Below are 19,693 nucleotides of genomic sequence, written 5' to 3' on the forward strand. Positions count from 1 at the left end.
GAAATTATGGAGAAAAATACCAGTTCATTAAGAGTTTTACCATGTGTTATTCAGGAGTGTTAATGTTCTGGGGAGGGGGCCTGAGGGGGGATAGAGAAAGTGAAGGAAGAGAGAAAAGTATTGCATATGTAGATTTAGTATTCAATAGAAATTGTTATGAATATTTAAGTTGTATTACTATTTGAATATTTTTCATCACAGGCATGAGTTAATTTTATATAAAATAAATTTTCTTTGTAATTTCAAAAAAAATTGAAAACCAAAAAAATTAAAAAGCTGATTCACTTTGTTATACAGCAGAAACACAAGGTTGTAGAGCAATTATACTCCAATAAAGATGTAAAAAAATTTTTTTTAATTAAAAAAAGAAACTTTAATCAATTCTTATCTCACATAATGTACAGAAATTATTCAAGATGGATCAAGGACTTAAATGTAAAGCTTAAACTACAAAGTAGAAGGAAATAATATCTGCTCAACTTTGGTGAAGGTAAACTCTTCTTAGAGAGGAAACAAAAAGCATAGACCACCAGAGAAACAATTGATTAATTGGACTTTAACAAGTTAAAAACTGTTACTCATGAAAAGACACCATTAATAAAATTAAACAGAGAGCCAGGGACTAGGAGAAAATATCTACAATACATGTATCTAACAAAGGACCTGTATCCAGAATTTATAAAAAACATTTACACCTAAATAATAAGAAAAACAATCCAATTAAAGAATGGGCAAAACACTTGAAAAAACATTCCAACAGAATGCATAAGAATGATCAATATGAACATGATAACTGCTCAACATCATTAGTCATCAGGAAAGTACAAATTAAAATTACAATGAGATGCCACTTATATCCACCGAAATGACAAAAAGGCCTACACCACCAACTGCTGGTGAGGATGCAGAGCAAAGAAAATTCTTGTACGCTGTTGGGGGGTGGGGGTATAAAATAATACAACCAATTCTGGAAAACAGTTTAGCATTTTCTGCTAAAGTCAGAGATATACCTAGCCTACAACCCAACAATTTCAGTTCTAGATATTTACTCAATAGCAATAAAAGCATGTCTGTTAAAAGGCTTGATAAAAGAAAGTTTATAGGAGCTTATTTATAATAGTCAAAAAAACTGGAAACAATCCAAATAAAATATCACTCAACAGTAAATATCAACAAACTGCTGAGACATCCAACAACATCAGTGAATCTTGAAAATGTTATATTGAGCAAAAGAAGCTAAGCACAAGAGTCCTTTATAAAACTCAAGAACTGGCAATGCTAATGTTTGATCATTGAAATCAGACTTGTGATTATCTATGGTGGGTAGGAACTGACTATAATGGGTCACAAAAGTACCTTCTAAGGTAATGTAAATGACTTACAACTTGATTGTCATGTTGGTTATACAGGTGTATACATTTTTTGAAATCCATTGAATTATACATTTAGGATCTACACATTTCGCTATTTACAAATTTTACCTCAACAATAAAATGATGCAATAAAAAATTAATTCCTTATGTACACTTCAGTCACTGCAAATAAAAACTGTAAATAATTATAGGTATATTGGGGGATTTGGCATCCTTTTTATGAGTCAGACATTGCCAGATTTACGTCTTATAAAATATAGTTTTTATTAAAAGAATAACTCGACTATTTTTGCTAGTTCTTATTCATAGCATTTTATTCATAGCATTCTGTATTGATGTTTTTAAAACAAAGCATTGTTATGATGTGTCAAATACCTACGGCCACTTTCCTTCTCCACATTTCCATAACTCATGGAGGGAGACTGAACAGTACGTGGCATTTTGGCTTACACAATAAAGTTTATCCTTAAGAGCTATTCACAGGGAAAAGATGGTTTAAAAGGCAGATCAAGATGAGCTAGGTCAAATAATACCATAATTAAAAAGCTGGAAAAAAAATAGCAGACTAAATTTGTGCTAAAAATAGTTAATATCACTGGAATTTTGTCCAAAGAAAACAATTACAAAAATATATTGTTAATATAAAACAGCTGGAGATTTTGTTTAGCAAATAAGAATTTTTTATTCTTTATTAGAAAGCAACTTAAAAATTTTTTTCAACTCAAGGGTCTTTTCCTGGCTACTTGCTGTGCATAGTAGAAATTAGTTTCTTATTCACACTGGGAAACCAACTCCAGCTGGTTTTATTCATATCGATTTAAAAACAGGTAAGGAGAATAGAGCTATCACAATATATAATTTTTTATCCTAATAATTGATATTTTTAAAACTTTCACATTGTTAGAGAGTATTTGTAAACTAATAAAGCCTAAAAAGTTTAAGACCACATACAGTTCTTTGTTTCAAAGCCTCCTGAAGCTTGAGAGAATTACTGGCTTTACAAATTAGAAAAGAGAGAATTAGTGAGTTGTCTTCCTAAAATTGCCCAGCTGCCTCTAATTTGGGAAAGATAAATGCAGGTTAGGAAGACCATTGGAAGCTGCCAAACACAAGCATTAGCAGGAAGCCAAGCTGAGTGGGAGGAGAGAGACAGCAATCCATCTGCAGATAAAGCTCTTGTGAAGTTGGGGAAGTTTTTTTCTGAGGAAGTGCCCCGGAAAGTTCATAATAATTTCTTGAACGCTTGTAAAATTCATAGCAGCAAGGTATCAGCAGTAGCTGTTCACACTTTATACACCTGAAACCTTCACCTCCAGAAAGTAGAGTTCTGTCTCTTTCGAATCGTTTTCATGTACATTAAAAGGAAACAGTGGGAATAAGGGATCACACTTGGACCAAATTAGGATACAACGGCTTTGGATGAATCCCCACAGTACGTGAATAACCACGTAGGGCACCAAGAAGATGACCGGTCATTGAAGGGTAAACCTAATTCTGTGTGTCTTCTATCAACATACTGCATATGAAATAATAAAAGAAAGATTATACTGGTTTATAAAACACTTAAAGCAAAGAAACACTAATCCTTCATTAAACATTTAACACTTCCTGTGTCCCATATATTTTATGTACACACTTTAATTTTTAACAATCCTGCAGCTGAAATAATGCCAACTTCACTTTACAGATGAGGAGACACAGAAAGACTGCAATTATTTGTCTGTCTGTCTACATGGGTTCCTTGAGGGCAGGAATAGTATTTTACTTGACATATGGCCCCAAGGCATAATAACTAGTCCATATTAAACTTAAGAAGTATGTGTTGAATAAATGAGTAAATGACTGAATGAGGTACAGTTGGGCTGACCTTGCAAAATACATAGGATTGGAATAAGCAGAAGCAGGGGAGTGAAGGTGGAAAAGAAAACCAGGAGGAATATCCGGCATGTGAACATGCATTTTATCAAAGAGGGATAGGCTTATAAGTACAGATGATAACAATTTCAAGAGCTATTAGGAAAGAATAACAGAATTTCCTTCTTTCAATTACTTGTTCTTGTACCTAAGTCAATTCACAAATCCCATACTGATGTAAAACACCAAACTTCAGTGTATCATTCTGTTGGAGTCAGAAAAAACACAGACTTCTGACTTATATAAAACTTTATACTCTGTTCAAATCGATTTGTGCGTGCATCCCCTATATTCGTCTTCACGTCAAGTCACTTGAATCAGCAATGATTAAACATTGCTGAATTCTGTTTTGATACACTCTTAATTTCAGTTTCGACACGATGTAAAAATGTCAACTCTCTAGAATCTGAGAACAATCACTCTTCGCATGTATTTGTTAAGATTATAATTCAATTCTGCATTGTGTATGGGAGAGAAGAAATTCAAATTCAGTTTACATTTCACAAACATCTTGCAACAGCTGTCCACAAGATCCTATGAAAAGCAGACTCTGACTCTCGGTCATTATCACAAACTGTTCATATTTGAAAGATTCATAGTTTAGTATGTACTTTCCTTTCCTGATTACATAAATATGCACATTTATGGGAACTTAATGGAAATATTTCCTCCTGAATCATTAAGGTTGAAAATTCAGTATAGGTATATGTTTTTTAACATTCATTGATAACATTTTAATCTATTTTTATGTGTATTAGATTTTGTTTACTGTAAGAAATGTTCTTTAAAATCTGCAGTGCATTAAATTTAAGTTGGTAAAAGGATTATCAGAGTTCTCTCCAAGTCAAGAGCATCCAGGGGACTTCTAGTTCCCAATCCAGCAAGTAAAAGCTTAGAAGTCACCACTTCGCCCTAACACGTAAAAAGCTAAACAAACTGAAAAAGCAACAACTCTTCTTAGATCTGTAAGAGAAGTGAGGTCACAGGACGAACCTCTACCCCCAATATTGGAGAGAAAGACAGGCAAATACAGAGAATCACAACCTATTGGAGCAGAAACCTCCATGGGAACTAGTGCCAGGGTAGGGACCCTGAACTGTAATTGATGAATTGCTAGAGGCTCAGTGTGGACAAGTCTGAGAGAGAGAAAAATCCAGGGGAATCCAGGCATCAGAGATCTCCACATTTTGTAAGTTTTATTTCCTGGAGCTCTCTAAGATTCTCACAGTGAAGATTAGAGAAAAATCCCCTCATGCTTAGGGGGAATGGGGAAATTAATCATTTCAAAATATGCCAGATTATTCAGTTCTTTTGAACAAGCTCTGCCCTCAGGAGAAACTATTTAACCAGAGACAAACCTACTGGGACTTTATCAGTGCCTAATGGACCCGGGAGAAGGGAAATCCCCAACTCCAGCTCACTCTAGCCCATCCTGTCCCACTAAGTGGGAAAGAAAAATGAAAACAAAAACCAAGAAGTACGTGTGAAGTTCACAATCCAGACTCACTAAAAGACTGACACTCACAGGACTACAGAACCCTTCCCCTCCCCCTACATCTTACCACCACTACTAAAGTCCTATATTACAGCAGTTCCTTTTACCCAGTTAATGACCCATTATTAAAAAAAAAAATTACAATATATACTAAAAGACAAACAACACAGTTTGAAGAAACAGAGCAAGCATCAAAGCCAGATCCAGATATGGCAGAGATATTGGAATTATCAGACCAGAAACTTAAAACAGCTATGATTAATATGCTAAGGGTTCTAATGGATAAAGTAGGCAAGGATGCATGAACAGATGGGCAATGTAAGCAGAGAGATGGAAATCCTAAGAGAGAACCAAAAAGAAATGCTAGAGATCAAAAACACTGTAATAAGTGCAGATAAAATGAAAACTTTTGTTTTTCTTATTCTTAATTAATCTAAAAGATAAATTCATTCAAAATCATAGCAAAAATGTATTCGACTATATATACACTCATGTATACTTATATATAAGTGAAACAAATGACAGCAATGATACAAGGGATGGGAGGGAGGAATCAGGATTGTTTTGTTGTTATAAGGTACTGGTACTACCTAGGAAGTGGTATAGTGGTATTTGAAAGTGGACTCAGATTAGTTGTAAAGGTATGTTGCAAACTCTAGGGTAACCATTAAGTAACACTTAAAAAAAAAAAGGCATAACTGATGAGACCATGAGAAAATTAGTAAATATAATAAAGAGAGGAGAGACAATAGATTCACATAAAATACTCAGTTAAAACCAAAAAAGACAGAAAAAGAATGGAAGAAAAGAGTAGAAACAAAGAACATGGGTAACAAATATGAGAGATATTACTACAACTATATCAACAATCACTTTGAAAGTCACTGGTTTAAATGCACCAATTACAACAGAGATTATCAAAGTGTATCATAAAACAATACGCACCTATATGTTGCCTACATAAAACTCACTTTAAATATAAAGACAATTTTTATACAGATTAAAAGTAAATGATTGGAAGGAGATATTCTATGCTAATACTAATCAAAAGAAAACATGAGTAGCTATATTAATTTTAAATCAAGCAGATATCAGAACAAGGAAAGTTACCAGGGATAAAGAGTGGCATTACATAATGATAAGGGGGTGAATGCTCCAAGAGGACATAACAATCCTTAATGTGTTATGCACCTAACAACAGAGCCTCAAACTGCATGAGGCAAAAACTGATAGAACTGCAAGGAGAAATAGATGAATCCACTTTTATAGTTGGAGACTTCAACATCCCTCTATTAGAAATAGATCCAATAGGCAGAAAATCAGTAAGGACATAGTTGAATTCAACAACACTTTCAATTAACCGAATATAATGGATATCTACAGACTACATACTCCAACGTGATACACATTTTTCTCAAGCCAAGAGCATCCAGTACTTTATTTTTGACTAAACTTTTTTGGTTCTCCCTCAGAAAGTCTTTCTTTTAAAAATATATTATGATTCTATGAAATATACTGTGTGATAGTTTTTAAAGTCCAAAATGAAATTTCATAATGCCCGTTATGGAATGACACATTATTCCTATAAAGCAACATGGTGTATTGCATCTATAAGGGTACCATAGCACACTACCTGGAGTATAAGTTGGAGTGGCAAGGGAGTCTTATTGTGAGACCTAACAAGAATAAAATAATCTTATATCCAAAAAAATGTGGAAAATGTTTCTTCTCAACCAGGTATTGGTAGCTCTCAACCTGTGGAAAGGAAAAATTATGACCAGTTCACTTAGGACGACACACTAACTTAACCATTTGGGCTCTCTAAAGAATTGCTTTGTGAGTCTCAAAATCCAATTCACTGTGAATATTACTACGAATATTACTGTGTTCCCTGGAGAGATTCCTCCCTGTGCATAGAAGTCTACACACTCATTGAGTCCAAGGTTGAAAGGATGTGCATAGGTTATGTAGTATAATAGTGAAACAGGACACACTCAGCCTTATCCTTTTGTTCCTAGTCCTGTGCATTCTTAAGATAAGACAGCAGCATCCATTAACCAGCTCTACCCATTGTTTCCCAGTCTATGCATTCTGGCTGTGAGGGAGACACCACTTATTGGCCAAGGATTTAAAGCATGTGCTGTATCCTGCAGGACAGCACTCCAACTTCTCAGGGTGTTGTCACCCAGATGGTGCCCTAACTGACCCTTTAGTAGGCCATGCCAGAGTTTTATCAAGTCAGGTATTTCTGGGTAATAGAGACATGGTAAGATTGGTGAATTCTGTGAGCATGACCTATTGTCTCACTTCTGCCTCTGTAAAGCAAGTTCCTTGATTGAAGGTAATATAATACATGATACCACAGATGTCACATCTGTAACCAGAGCTGCAATTGGCATCATCATCTGATTATCTTTTTTTTTTAAATTTATTTATTTTTGGCTGTGTTGGGACTTCGCTGCCGCACACGGGCCTTCTCTAGTTGCGGTGAGTGGGGGCTACTCTTCATTGCAGTGTGTGGGCTTCTCATTGCGATGGCTTCTCATCGCGGAGCACAGGCTCTAGGCGCGCGGGCTTCAGTAGTTGCCGCATGCAGGCTCAGTAGTTGTGGCTCACGGGCTCTAGAGCACAGGCTCAGTAGTTGTGGCACACAGGCTTAGTTGCTCCTTGGCATGTGGGATCTTCCCAGACTAGGGATCAAACCCGTGTCCCCTGGACTGAGGGGGATTCTCAACCACTGCGTCACCAGGGAAGCCCCATCATCTGATTATCTTTATGATAATCCACAGCTTTTCTTTAAGATCTGGATAGGATTTGCACCAGCCCAAAGCATAATTAAATGGGACTGTGGTAGGAATCCTAACCTTCCAAGTATTTGGTGGCATCAATTCCCCCATCGATGCAGTATTGGTTTTGGTTTACTTTTTCTGGGGGAAAGGAGAGATCTGGAGGACAGTTTCAGGGACTTTCACTTGGCCCTTTCTATTATAATAATCCTCACTGCACAAATGAGGAAACATATGGGAGAATCCTGCTAGTTACTAAGCACATGCATTTCCACTTTATATTCTAACCTTGGGGAAATGAGCACAGGATGGTTCTGTGGTTGCCAGGCACTCATTGCTGAATTGATTTGGGGCAGGAACCAGCTTACTGCCTAGCCGTCACAGACTCCCAGTAAGCCACACTGATGTTTTGAATCTCTGGAGATCAGAGTCATCTCAGAGCCAGTATCTAAGAGCACTTAGAAGGTCTGGGTATTTGTTTCCTCCTGCGCACTGTCAATGAGATAGGTCCCACTGGAGAAGGCTTGGAGGAACATACACAGTAAACACACGTTTGTGGAAGAGTCATTCTTTAAAGAGAGCCAGTCTCTCCCCACATAAAGAGTCTGTGGGTCTGTGTTAAATTAATTAAACAAGAAAGCCATTAGACTGAGGGAGCTCTAATGCCATGGCAGCAGCGTACATAAGGAAACCAAAAATCTAAGCCTGTAAATGTCTCAGGGTTATGAAATCAAAATGCTAAGGACAACCAATCACAAAGACCCAACTAGGCTTTAAGTTATAGCCAATCAAATAATTTCTGTTCTCCAATTGGAAAAGAAGTAAAACTCTCACTGTTTGCAGATGACATGATACTATACATAGAGAATCCTAAAGATGCTACCAGAAAACTTCTAGAGCTAATCAATGAATTTGGTAAAGTAGCAGGATACAAAAGTAATGCACAGAAATCTCTTGCATTCCTATACACTAACAATGAAAAATCAGAAAGAGAAATTAAGGAAACACTCCCATTTACCATTGCAACAAAAAGAATAAAATACCTAGGAATAAACCTACCTAAGGAGACAAAAGACCTGTATACAGAAAACTACAAGACACTGATGACAGAAATTAAAGATGATATAAACAGATGGAGAGATATACCATGTTCTCAGATTGGAGGAATCAACATCGTGAAAATGACTATACTACCCAAAGCAATCTACAGATTCAATTCAATCCCTATCAAACTACCAATGGCATTTTTCACAGAACTAGAACAAAAAATTGCATAATTTGTATGGAAACACAAAAGACCCCGAATAGCCAAAGCAATCTTCAGAAAGAAAAACGGAGTTGGAGGAATCAGGCTCACTGACTTCAGACTATACTACAAAGCTACAGTAATCAAGACAGTATGGCACTGGCACAAAAACAGAAATATAGATCAATGGAACAGGATAGAAAGCCCAGAGATAAACCCATGTACATACGGTCACCTTATCTTTGATAAAGGAGGCAAGAATATACAATGGAGAAAAGACAGCCTCTTCAATAAGTGGTGCTGGGAAAACTGGACAGCTACATGTAAAAGAATGAAATTAGAACACTCCCTAACACCATACACAGAAATAAACTCAAAATGGATTAAAGACCTAAATGTAAGGCCAGACACTATAAAACTCTCAGAGGAAAACATAGGAAGAACACTCCATGACATAAATCACAGCAAGATCCTTTTTGACCTCCTACAGAAATGGAAATAAAGACAAAAATAAAGAAATGGGACCTAATGAAACTTAAAATCTTTTTCACAGCAAAGGAAACCATAAACAAGACAAAAAGACAACCCTCAGAATGGGAGAAAATATTTGCAAATGAAGCAACTGACAAAGGAATAATCTCCAAAATTTACAAGCAGCTCATGTAGCTCAATATCAAAAAAAACAAACAACCCAATCCAAAAATGGGCAGAAGACCTAAATAGACATTTCTCCAAAGAAGATATACAGATTGCCAACAAACACATGAAAAGATGCTCAACATCACTAATCATTAGAGAAATGCAAATCAAAACTACAATGAGGTATCACGTCACACCAGTCAGAATGGCCATCGTCAAAAAATCTACAAACAGTAAATGCTGGAGAGGGTGTGGAGAAAAGGGAACCCTCTTGCACTGTTGGTGGGAATGTGAATTGGTTCAGCCACTATGGAGAACAGTATGGAGGTTCCTTAAAAAACTACAAATAGAACTACCATATGACCCAGCAATCCCACTACTGGGCATATACCCTGAGAAAACCAAAATCCAAAAAGAGTCATGTACCAAAATGTTCCTTGCAGCTCTATTTACAATAGCCCGGAGATGGAAACAACCTAAGTGCCCATCATCGGATGAATGGATAAAGAAGATGTGGCACATATATACAATGGAATATTACTCAGCCATAAAAAGAAACGAAATTGAGTTATTTGTAGTGAGGTGGATGGACCTAGAGATTGTCATACAGGGTAAAGTAAGTCAGAAGGAGAAAAACAAATACCGTATGCTAACACATATATATGGAACCTAAAAAAATAATTTTAAAAACTGGTCCTGAAGAACCTAGGGGCAGGACCGGAATAAAGACGCAGACGTAGAGAATGGACTTGAGGACACGGAGAGGGGGCCAGGGTAAGCTAGGACAAAGTGAGAGAGTGGCATGGACACATATACACTACCAAATGTAAAATAGATAGCTAGTGGGAAGCAGCCGCATAGCACAGGGAGATCACCTCGGTGCTTTGTGACCACCTAGAGGGGTGGGACAGGGAGGGTGGGAGGGAGACGCATGAGGGAGGAGATATGGGGATATATGTATATGTATAGCTGATTCACTTTGTTATAAAGCAGAAACTAACACACCATTGTAAAGCAATTATACTCCAATAAAGATGTTAAAATAATAATTTCTGTTCTTTGTTTCCACACTTTCTCAATATAAATCTTTCCCCTGGTTCCTTTTGGCAGAACGCCCCTAACCACTTAAGGTTTGACACGGCCCAATTCAAAGAGATTGTACTCAAATAAACTCTTAAAATGTTTAATATGCCTCTATATTTTAACATCTGTGAAATAGCTTAAGTTTGAGAACTCTGGTAAAAGACCAAGATTCCTCACTACCATACTTTAATTATTTTTCTGACCTTCGGAACTGGAATTTTTCTGCTCATATAGAACCATACTGCTATAGTGGATTGAAAGGTGGCTCCTAAAAAGATATATCCATGTCCCAGTACATGGACCTGGTACATGTGACCTTATGTGAACAAAGAATATTTCCAGATGTGATTGCATGAAGGATCTCTAGATGAAATCATCCTGGATTACCCAGGTAGGCCCTTAACCCAATGACGAGTGTCGACATAGAGACAGAAGAAAAGACACAGACACACATAGAGGAGGAGGCCCAGTGACCACAGAGGCAGAAATTGGAGTGATGCAGCCAAAGCAGCTGAAGAATGCCTGGAGCCAGCAGAAGCTAGAAGAGCAATGAGGAATTCTCCCATAGGACATGCCGAGGGAATGAGGCTCCGCTGAACCTTGATTTTAGACTTCTGGCCTCCAGAACTGTGGGAGAAGAGATCCCTGTTGTTTTAAACCACGCAATCTGTGGTTATTTGTTACAGCCTCTAAAAAACTAATACAGCAGTCCATTTCATGCCCATGGATCTGATCATCAATTAACCATTGTTATAAATCCCTGCAGGAACAAACCACTCTGCCCCTAGGGTTCTTATTATAACTGCCCACTTTTTTCTGATGCTTAAGTTTCAGCCTCATTTCTAGCACTGGGGATTGCATTATTCCCATTAAACCAGGCTGTCAAATTCCACTGCAGCCACCACTGTCATCTCCAGCTTACAGGGAACAGTCACCACAGAGTTTTTCAAGGATCATAATCCACTTACGATCGCATTTTTTAATGTCTTGGTGAAGACCCTCTTGTGGAGTACAGACACCTTTAAGAGGCATCTGAGAAAGTTGCACATAACAGATCCACTCCAACAACCCATCTTCCTAATATTTTCCAGGGGGAGTCCTGGCATTTCAAGCTCACTGATATAGGTCACTTTTGAGTTTAGGCTCCAGTTAACACATATAGCAATTCTCAGGGCCTCAAGCCAACACATTAAATCTTGAATTCTAGGCAAGAACATCAATTTGGCTTGATATAATCTTTTGTTTTACCCTTTTTAGTCTAACATCCTTACAATAAATTCTTATATATACTCCCCTGAATCTAAGTAAAAATTGACACACTCCTGAAACTCTTTCAGTATATAGGCTAACTCATACCAGACCATACATTGTTCTTCCTCACCAGTATCCTTACCTAAGCATGAGATCTAACCTGGGTGCACATCTAATTGACAAGACAACACTACACACATTACAATCAGGCTTCAGACTTAATCCTTAGCCACGTATTCCCTGTATATGCAGGAGATAATTTCTTTAGAGCTGACTTAAGGGCTTTCTGAATTTCTGTCTGGGTCTGTATTGGACATTTAAGGCTTTCAATATATCCATTTCTTTATGGACTCCCTCTAGTGTAAGAATACCCATCTTATGCCACAATCTTTGTCATCAAACTGACTAATTGCATTTCATCTCCCTAAGCTTATCGGCCATCCTGCACCCCGTTCCATGCCTCCACTGGCGAAGTTTTGAGTAATCATGATGCTACCACACACTGCATATTACCAGTGTCCCATTTCCTATATGGAGGGTACCCACATGCTCTTCAAACATGTAAGCAGCCCGAGCCTAGGATTACATCTTAAAGTCCATTTACTGGGACCACTCTTGGTACCAATTACTGCTTTGTTCATGGTCCAGCAGAACCTGTTGGCAGATTCAAACTGGCTAATTTGAGAAGTATTTAGTAAAAGGACTGTTTACAAAGGAGATGACATTGTTTAAGGAAATCAAAAAGAAAAAGTGAAGCACCTTAACCCAGCTACAAAAGAAAGCCATTATCACCCATAAGCTGAAGAAGTAAAGAGAAGGAATGAGCCCCAGAACTCAAAGAGAGTTGAAGAGTAGGAGGGATGACCGTCCAACCACAGCTGTGGTCTTAGGCAGATAAAAGCAGTCACTTGACAACAACAGACCAAAAGGCAGATGGGAAAAGCCAGGGTAATAAATATCTCAACCTCTTTCTCTCAGACCTCAAATTTCCTGCTGATGCTTCCTATTGACCAAACCCAACTGAGGAATATTGTGCACTCATTGATGCACTGCATAAATATCAGCCTCCAAGGGCACAAAGATGAGAAGAGAAGGGGGGAAGGTAGAACTGAAGAAGCACATGAAGAATATCCGGGAAAAACCATACGCTTTTATCTTTTATTACACTTTTTGGATTTGGTTTGCAGTCAAATGCTCTACCACTGAGCTACCCCCCTTATTTGCTAATATTTTGTTTAGGATTTTTGCATCTATATTCATAGTGAAATTGGCCTATCATTTTCTTTCTTGTACCATCCTTGTCAAATTTTGATATCAAGGATATGCTGGCCTCATGAATTGGGGAGCATTCATTCTTTTTCTATTTATTAGAAGAAGAATATCTAGTTAGTAGAATCAGAATCTTTCATTCCTTTAATGCTCAAAAGTGACACAAGATCATTTTAATTGCGTTACATTGGACAAAGCATGCTACATAATCCTGCCTCACTTCAAGAGGATGGAGAATTGCAATCAATCACCCAGTGTTCCTGGAAAGAGAAGAGAAACAGCATTTTGTACCTCTTGACTCATTTCCCTTTTTTTTGTTTTCCATTTCTAAGGTTATCTGTATCAAGAACTGTGAAGTATCTGAAATGCTGTCCTAATTGCAAGGTAACAAGTTTGGTGCCACAAGTTCATAAATGATAGTAAAAGACATGAGACTCCTGGGTCAGAGATAAAGCACAATTTATTTTTCACAGAAACAGCAGCAGCCAGAAGATCAGCATTTTGCCCTAAATCCCTCAGGGTGACACAAAGTCCAGATGACACATGCACACTGTGAGCTGCTTCATAGACTGGGAATGCTGGGCTTAGAGACTATGAATCTTTTACAGGGAACAGTGAACACTATATCTTCTAAGACTGCTTGCTTTACAAACATCCTTGAAAAAAGGAGAACTAAGTACCTCTGCTCAAAAGACATGCAGAAATGTTAAAAACCTATGGAGAATTGTTTCCCAACTGACTTTTTGTTTTAAGCCTACTTGCATACCCAATGTAGAGATTAATTCTCCATTTATATTGTGAATAATAATTTATCAAAATAAAGTAACTTCTTTTGCTCTTTTTCTTCTTGATTTCATCCTCGATATTAATATTGCCACCAATTATTTTGTTGTCTATTTGTATATGACTGATATAGTTTTACTATATATCTTTAAATGTCATTTTATTGGGGGTACATATCTGGTACACAGCTTGTAGTTCACTCCTTTGATACCATATAAGAATAACTATCCTTGGGCTTCCCTGGTGGCACAGTGGTTGAGAGTCCGCCTGCCGATGCAGGGGACGCGGGTTCGTGTCCCGGTCCGGGAGGATCCCACGTGCCACAGAGCGGCTGGGCCCGTGAGCCATGGCCGCTGAGCCTGCGCGTCCGAAGCAGCGGGAGAGGCCACAACAGTGAGAGGCCCGCGTACCGTAAAAAAAAAACAAACAGAATAACTATCCTTTACTAGAATTTTAACCCATTCAAATTTATGCACTGTGATATTTTTAATCTTGTTTTTCTCTTATATATACTTCCTATTAACCTAAAAAAACAAACAAAACCCCTTTATTTCACAATAGTTCTCAAGTTTGTCGCTGTTCCCTTTTTCTCTCTAGAAATGTGGAGTTTATAATTCCATTTTCATTCTGCTAGCAGTTGCCTTTAAATTTTTTAACTAAATATTTGAATACCAACTTTCCTACCTATATATCCATTTACTCATCTCCCCTTGAAAAGATTTGGAACACTTTTATCCCTCTGAACCCTCCTACAGCAGACATTTAGTGACAATACTCAGGGTATTTTTTTGTTGTTGATTCATATTTTTGTTTTTTGCAGTATAGATTTTTATTTGAAAATTTATTTTTGTTCATTGCATTGTTTCATAACCATACAAATGATGATCATTTAGAAAGGATTGAAGTTGCAGTGCTCACTGCCATTTCTCATATACAGTATCATGCCCAGACCCTACCTCCATAGTTTCGAGGTCAGCTGGAGGACAGAATGAGTACACATAGACTGATGACATGCTTCCTGCCTAACAATGTCTTCCTGTTGTCTTCACCAAAAAAAATTTGCCTGAAAGTAAAATTCTTAGGTCATTTTTTCACCCTCAGAATTCAAAAGTCTTCAACAGAAGTGTTCCTCCTTCACCTTCTGGCACTTAGTGTTGCAGAAGAGAAATCTATGCTGTTGTTATTGACTTTTTTCCTTGTGGCTTTTCCTCTTCAACTTGAATGCTTATAGAATTTGTCCAATATTTCTGAAATCCAGAAATGTCATGAGGTTGTGTCTATGTGTATCTCTATATTAATTTTCCCAGTACTTGGTAGATCCTTTATACAGCTATGGATATATGCCTTTTTAGCTTAGGGAAATTAGCTTTAAATCTCCCTTTGCTAATTGTTTCTCCTTCTCTACTCCATTTTAGGCTTATGTTATTTCTAGTGTAGACAAAGCAAAGCTGTTAGACTTATCATTTTTGCTCATCTTCCTCATTTCTTTGACTTTTCCTCTGAATTCAAGGGGACTATCTTTTTTTTTTGACCGCACCGTGTGGCATGCAGGATCTTAGTTCCTCGACCAGGGATCAAACTCATGCCCCCTGCATTGGGAATGCAGAGTCTTAACCACTGACTGGACTGCCAGGGAAATCCCTAGAGGACTATCTTGAGCTAATCACCCAATCCCTGTATTAGCTTTAGCTTTCAAGTACCAAATCTGCTCTTCATTGCCAAGTGTGTTGTTTATTCTAATTCAGCAATTGTTTATTTTGTTGTATTTATTTATTTATTGTAATGATTTATGTAATAGCAATTTTTCCCAGTATTTTTTTTCCAAAAGATGAAAAATGCTATCAAATGTCCTTAATATAGTTGAGATCTGTTAAATGAATATTTGTTCTCATTCTTCAAAAGGATCCCTTTTTTGATTTTTTAATCTTTACGTATACAGTGACCATCTTTTTTCAGCTTGTTTTTGCAATATTGGGATATAAAACTTTGTTCTGTTCTACTGTTTAGGCCTCTATCCATATAATATAGTCCTAAAGGAGAAAGAAGGAAACACCTTCTACAGTTTCATTTGTTAGTGGGCCAGGGGAGGTGTGCTCATCAGGTCATAAACTAGAGAAAAGCAGGTCCTTCTACGGCAGGGGAGTTTAACTTCTTAACTGGTTGCTGTCCAGTACCCTAGTGCCAGGATTCTAGTAGGCAGCAACTGGACTTTTTCCCTGCTGGCTGCTCTCTAGCCTGACACCATCTCTAGCCCCTTCTGCTGTGGATTTTTGGAGACCTGTGTAAAATGAGAGCTGTAGTTCCAATGGGATGGAAAAGAGTTTCCCAGAAGAGTTGACCTTATTAAGCAAAGTCTCTCTGTTGTTGAGCCTTTTTTTTTTTTTTTTTTTTTTTTGCTCTTTGTGGTTATTTTCCCAGCCCTAAATTAAGGTGCTGCCCCTTTTCATGTATGATTCAATAGCTCTGGTTGCCTGCCCTCGCTCTGCCCCCCACCAGTTGTACTCCACAAGTCTTCCATTACTATAAGCAAGTGCTTTACTCCTAGGGCAATAGAGGAACTCTCAAAGTCCTCTACTTGCCCCTATCTATTGCCCCCTCGCTGCCTGCTGCCCCAGCCCTTCCTGCTGCCTCCTCTGCTCTTCCTACTCTGACCTGGGGGTTTCTCCTGAACTGTCTTGTGAAAACCTGGTTATTTCCATTCCAGTGTAAACCCACTTTTGTCTGTGTTAAATTTTTACCTGTTTATTAGTGATCAGAATGGTCCCCAATCTAATCCTATCTGCAATTTATTGTTTAGAAAGTTCCCAGAACATCTGAATTGTCTATGAAAACTTGAAAATAACAACAGCTTTATAGTGCTTCCCTTTTCAATGTTTAGTTCCTTAAAGACAATAATCATGTGCCATGCTTTTGCTAAGTAAAAAAACTGTGGATATCCTAGAAAATATGTTGCTAAAATGTTGGTAAATATTTATGTAGAATAAATATTAATATTTAGATTGAATTCCTTGACTCCTTGATCACTAAACTTGAGAGAACAGCCTCATTAATTACTGATTGAAATTAAGAGAATTCTCTCTCTATATATATATAAAATATACACATACGCACATATATACTTATATATAATATATACAAATATATATGTTGTGTGTGTATGAAATATTGCTACTTGAATTATAGCTCTTCACTTTCACTTTTAATTCTTCTCTCTAGCTGGATGTCTTCTCTTTAGCCAGCCAAATGCACTCTCCCACTTGTCTCCTCTGATCTTTGCCCTGAAGCTATACGAATTATGTCCACAGACTTCTATTTTTTCTGCTTTCCTTTCGGGTTCTTCCAATGGGAAACCCAAGCAAGAGATTGGAGGAAGAGAGAAGTATGAGGTCTGATATTTATTTCTCTAGCTCATGAGATCACCTAGGGCCCTGAGAGTTGCTCACTGATCTCAGTTATCTCCTTTACACTCTCTTTCTGGGTTCCCAGACCGTTCCCTCCCCGGATCCATTTGAGATTAGGGTAGACACAGCTTATCTGATAGTGACCCTACATTCCTACACTATTCCCTTAGTTTCCCTACACACTGCTCACGCTTTATAAGAAGTCCCTTTGTAAATAAACTCTCCTTGAATTATCCTATTTTGAACGTATTTCCTGTTAAGATTGACTCATATACTGTTGTTCATCATTGTACGTCCCTGACATGCATGTGGTCAAGGTTATTCCTTTGGTTTATTAGGGAAAGGAATTGTTATAGTTTACTTGACCATTTTTATTGTTCTTACAGAGTTTCATCATTGCCCCACAGGGAGTTTTTCTACCATAGAATAAAATATAGTTCCACTGTTCACCCTGTTTTCCAGTATGGAATGAACTTTTTTGTTTGTTTATAGTTTGTTTTTTCATTGAAATTTTGAGAAGAACGGAAGATGAAAGTAGAAGATAAAATGTGAAGATTCAAATCCCTATATTAAAACATAGCATCTTTTATCCTATATGTAAAGATTTTCATGAAAGAGTATTCTATAATGTTTCCTCTCATCCGTATACTGACTATTCTCCTGTAACTACAATTTTTTCTAAAATAAATTTTTTGAGTTGAAAATTAAGCCTAGCTTTTGTTTGTCTGTTGATTTTAAGTATAATATAATGTAGTTGAAATTTTTAAAAATTTTAATCTAAAAATAAAATGTTCTCTTTAAAATATTAATTTCAGTAACACAATTATATTTAAATTTAACACTAACGATAAAGCATTTGTATAGGGATGTTTTCTCTTCATACAACTTATGACACTATGAAGAACAATTAAAATCAATAAAAGATAAAATTCTACTACCGTACTGTGTGACCTCTGTATTACTCTATTAGCAGTGGACAAAAATGCTGATCATCAAACAAATAGTCCTGGATCTTTTAAGGACTAGGCCTGTGGATATCTATAATCTTAGATGTTGGTTCTGATTGATGTTTCTTTCTGATCTCATCTACTTCACCATCACCAAGTAAAAATGAAGCCAGCACTGGAATTTGTGAAAAATAGTTCTTAGCCAGGAAATGTTTGTGTTTGATCTTGTGAATAAACAAGGGTTCATATCCCTGAAAAGAAAAGAAAATCAAATTCTATTAAATGTCACAAATATATTTTGCCAAGTAAAAACACTTTTATGCCTCAGTGCCTTTACTTCTCAGTTCTTTCAGCCCAGAAAACATTTATTCTCACTTTGTCCATCATCTTTCGGGGCTCAGCTTTTATGACGCTTTAACCTGGAAGCCTTTCTTGATTCTCCGTCTGACCTCTCTAAGTCTAAACTAACCCCTCCTTCTTATATACTTGCAAGCACTTTCATGTATTTTAATTGTAATATTTAGTTCATTCTGCCTTGAATTTCACTATTTACTTGCAAGTCTCTTCCATGATGATAAGAAAGGCTCCTTAAAGATTCAAACTGAGTCTTTTTTTTTTTTAATATTTATTTATTTATTTTGGCTGCGCTGGGTCTTAGTTGCAGCACGAGGGATCTTTTTTTAGTTGTGGCATGTGGGCTTCTTAGTTGCAGCACTAGTTCCCCGACCAGAGATTGAACCCGGGTCCCCTCCATTGGGAGTGTGGAGTCTGACCCACTGGACCACTAGGGAAGTCCCTCACACTGGGTCTTTTTCATACATGTGTGTCTTGGCACCATAAGGTAAAGAGTCAATCAATATTTTTGTGTGAATGCTCTTGTCACCTTAGTTCTCTATAAATCTATTTCAATACTGATACAATTACCCACTTGAATTTTTTTTTCTAAAATTAGTCCTTCCCTCTATATCTCCAGAGTTCAAAATAAAGATCACAATGGTGCTGTGACAATGTAAGCTTCTCTTTAGTCACCCTTTTTACTACCTTAGATATGAGTCCCTGCACTGTTTCTCTTGTGTTTCTCTTCTGTCTTCTAAATAGAAAATAACTTTCCTGCCTTTATCAAATCTTTGTGCCTTTCCATTTTTATTTGTTCATAATTAATTTTTAGGCTTCTTGTCTCTCCACAGCTATAGCAGCACTTTGAACTTTCTCTGTAATGTAGCTTTGCCACATTATAAGACAATCTGTTTTCTAATGAGAGGGGCACAATGCTAGTTGCCAACCCAATATTCATTCTCTCTTGCATTCATATTTAGAGGCCCAACTCTATATAGGGGCCTTATTTTGTATTTTGTGATGTGCTCAGCTTTCTTAGGCTTTATTATAGCTAGGGGTGGCCATATGACAAGTTTCTGACATATATATGTGTGTGTATGTGTATATATATATACACACATATATATGGCAGAAATATATATATATTTATATATACACACATGTATATAT

General features: G+C 37.1%; 1 protein-coding gene across 3 annotated transcripts in view; it reads right to left on the reverse strand.

The window, feature by feature from the left end:
- Positions 1 to 19,693, reverse strand: part of IQUB (IQ motif and ubiquitin domain containing) — a 126,087-nt gene that overhangs the window by 45,343 nt on the left and 61,051 nt on the right. For 2 of the 3 annotated variants that reach the window (XM_060020811.1, XM_060020812.1), the window contains exon 13: positions 18,037 to 18,438. The exons of the other annotated variant lie outside the window; for it this stretch is intronic. In XM_060020811.1, the coding sequence (XP_059876794.1) occupies positions 18,256 to 18,438 (183 nt within the window). In that variant the 3' untranslated portion in view covers positions 18,037 to 18,255. Of the gene's footprint in view, positions 1 to 18,036; positions 18,439 to 19,693 lie in introns of those variants that run through there. 3 annotated transcript variants of the gene reach the window in all.

The sequence above is a fragment of the Delphinus delphis genome, chromosome 9 (genome assembly GCF_949987515.2).
Source record: "Delphinus delphis chromosome 9, mDelDel1.2, whole genome shotgun sequence".
Taxonomy (NCBI): Eukaryota; Metazoa; Chordata; class Mammalia; order Artiodactyla; family Delphinidae; genus Delphinus; species Delphinus delphis.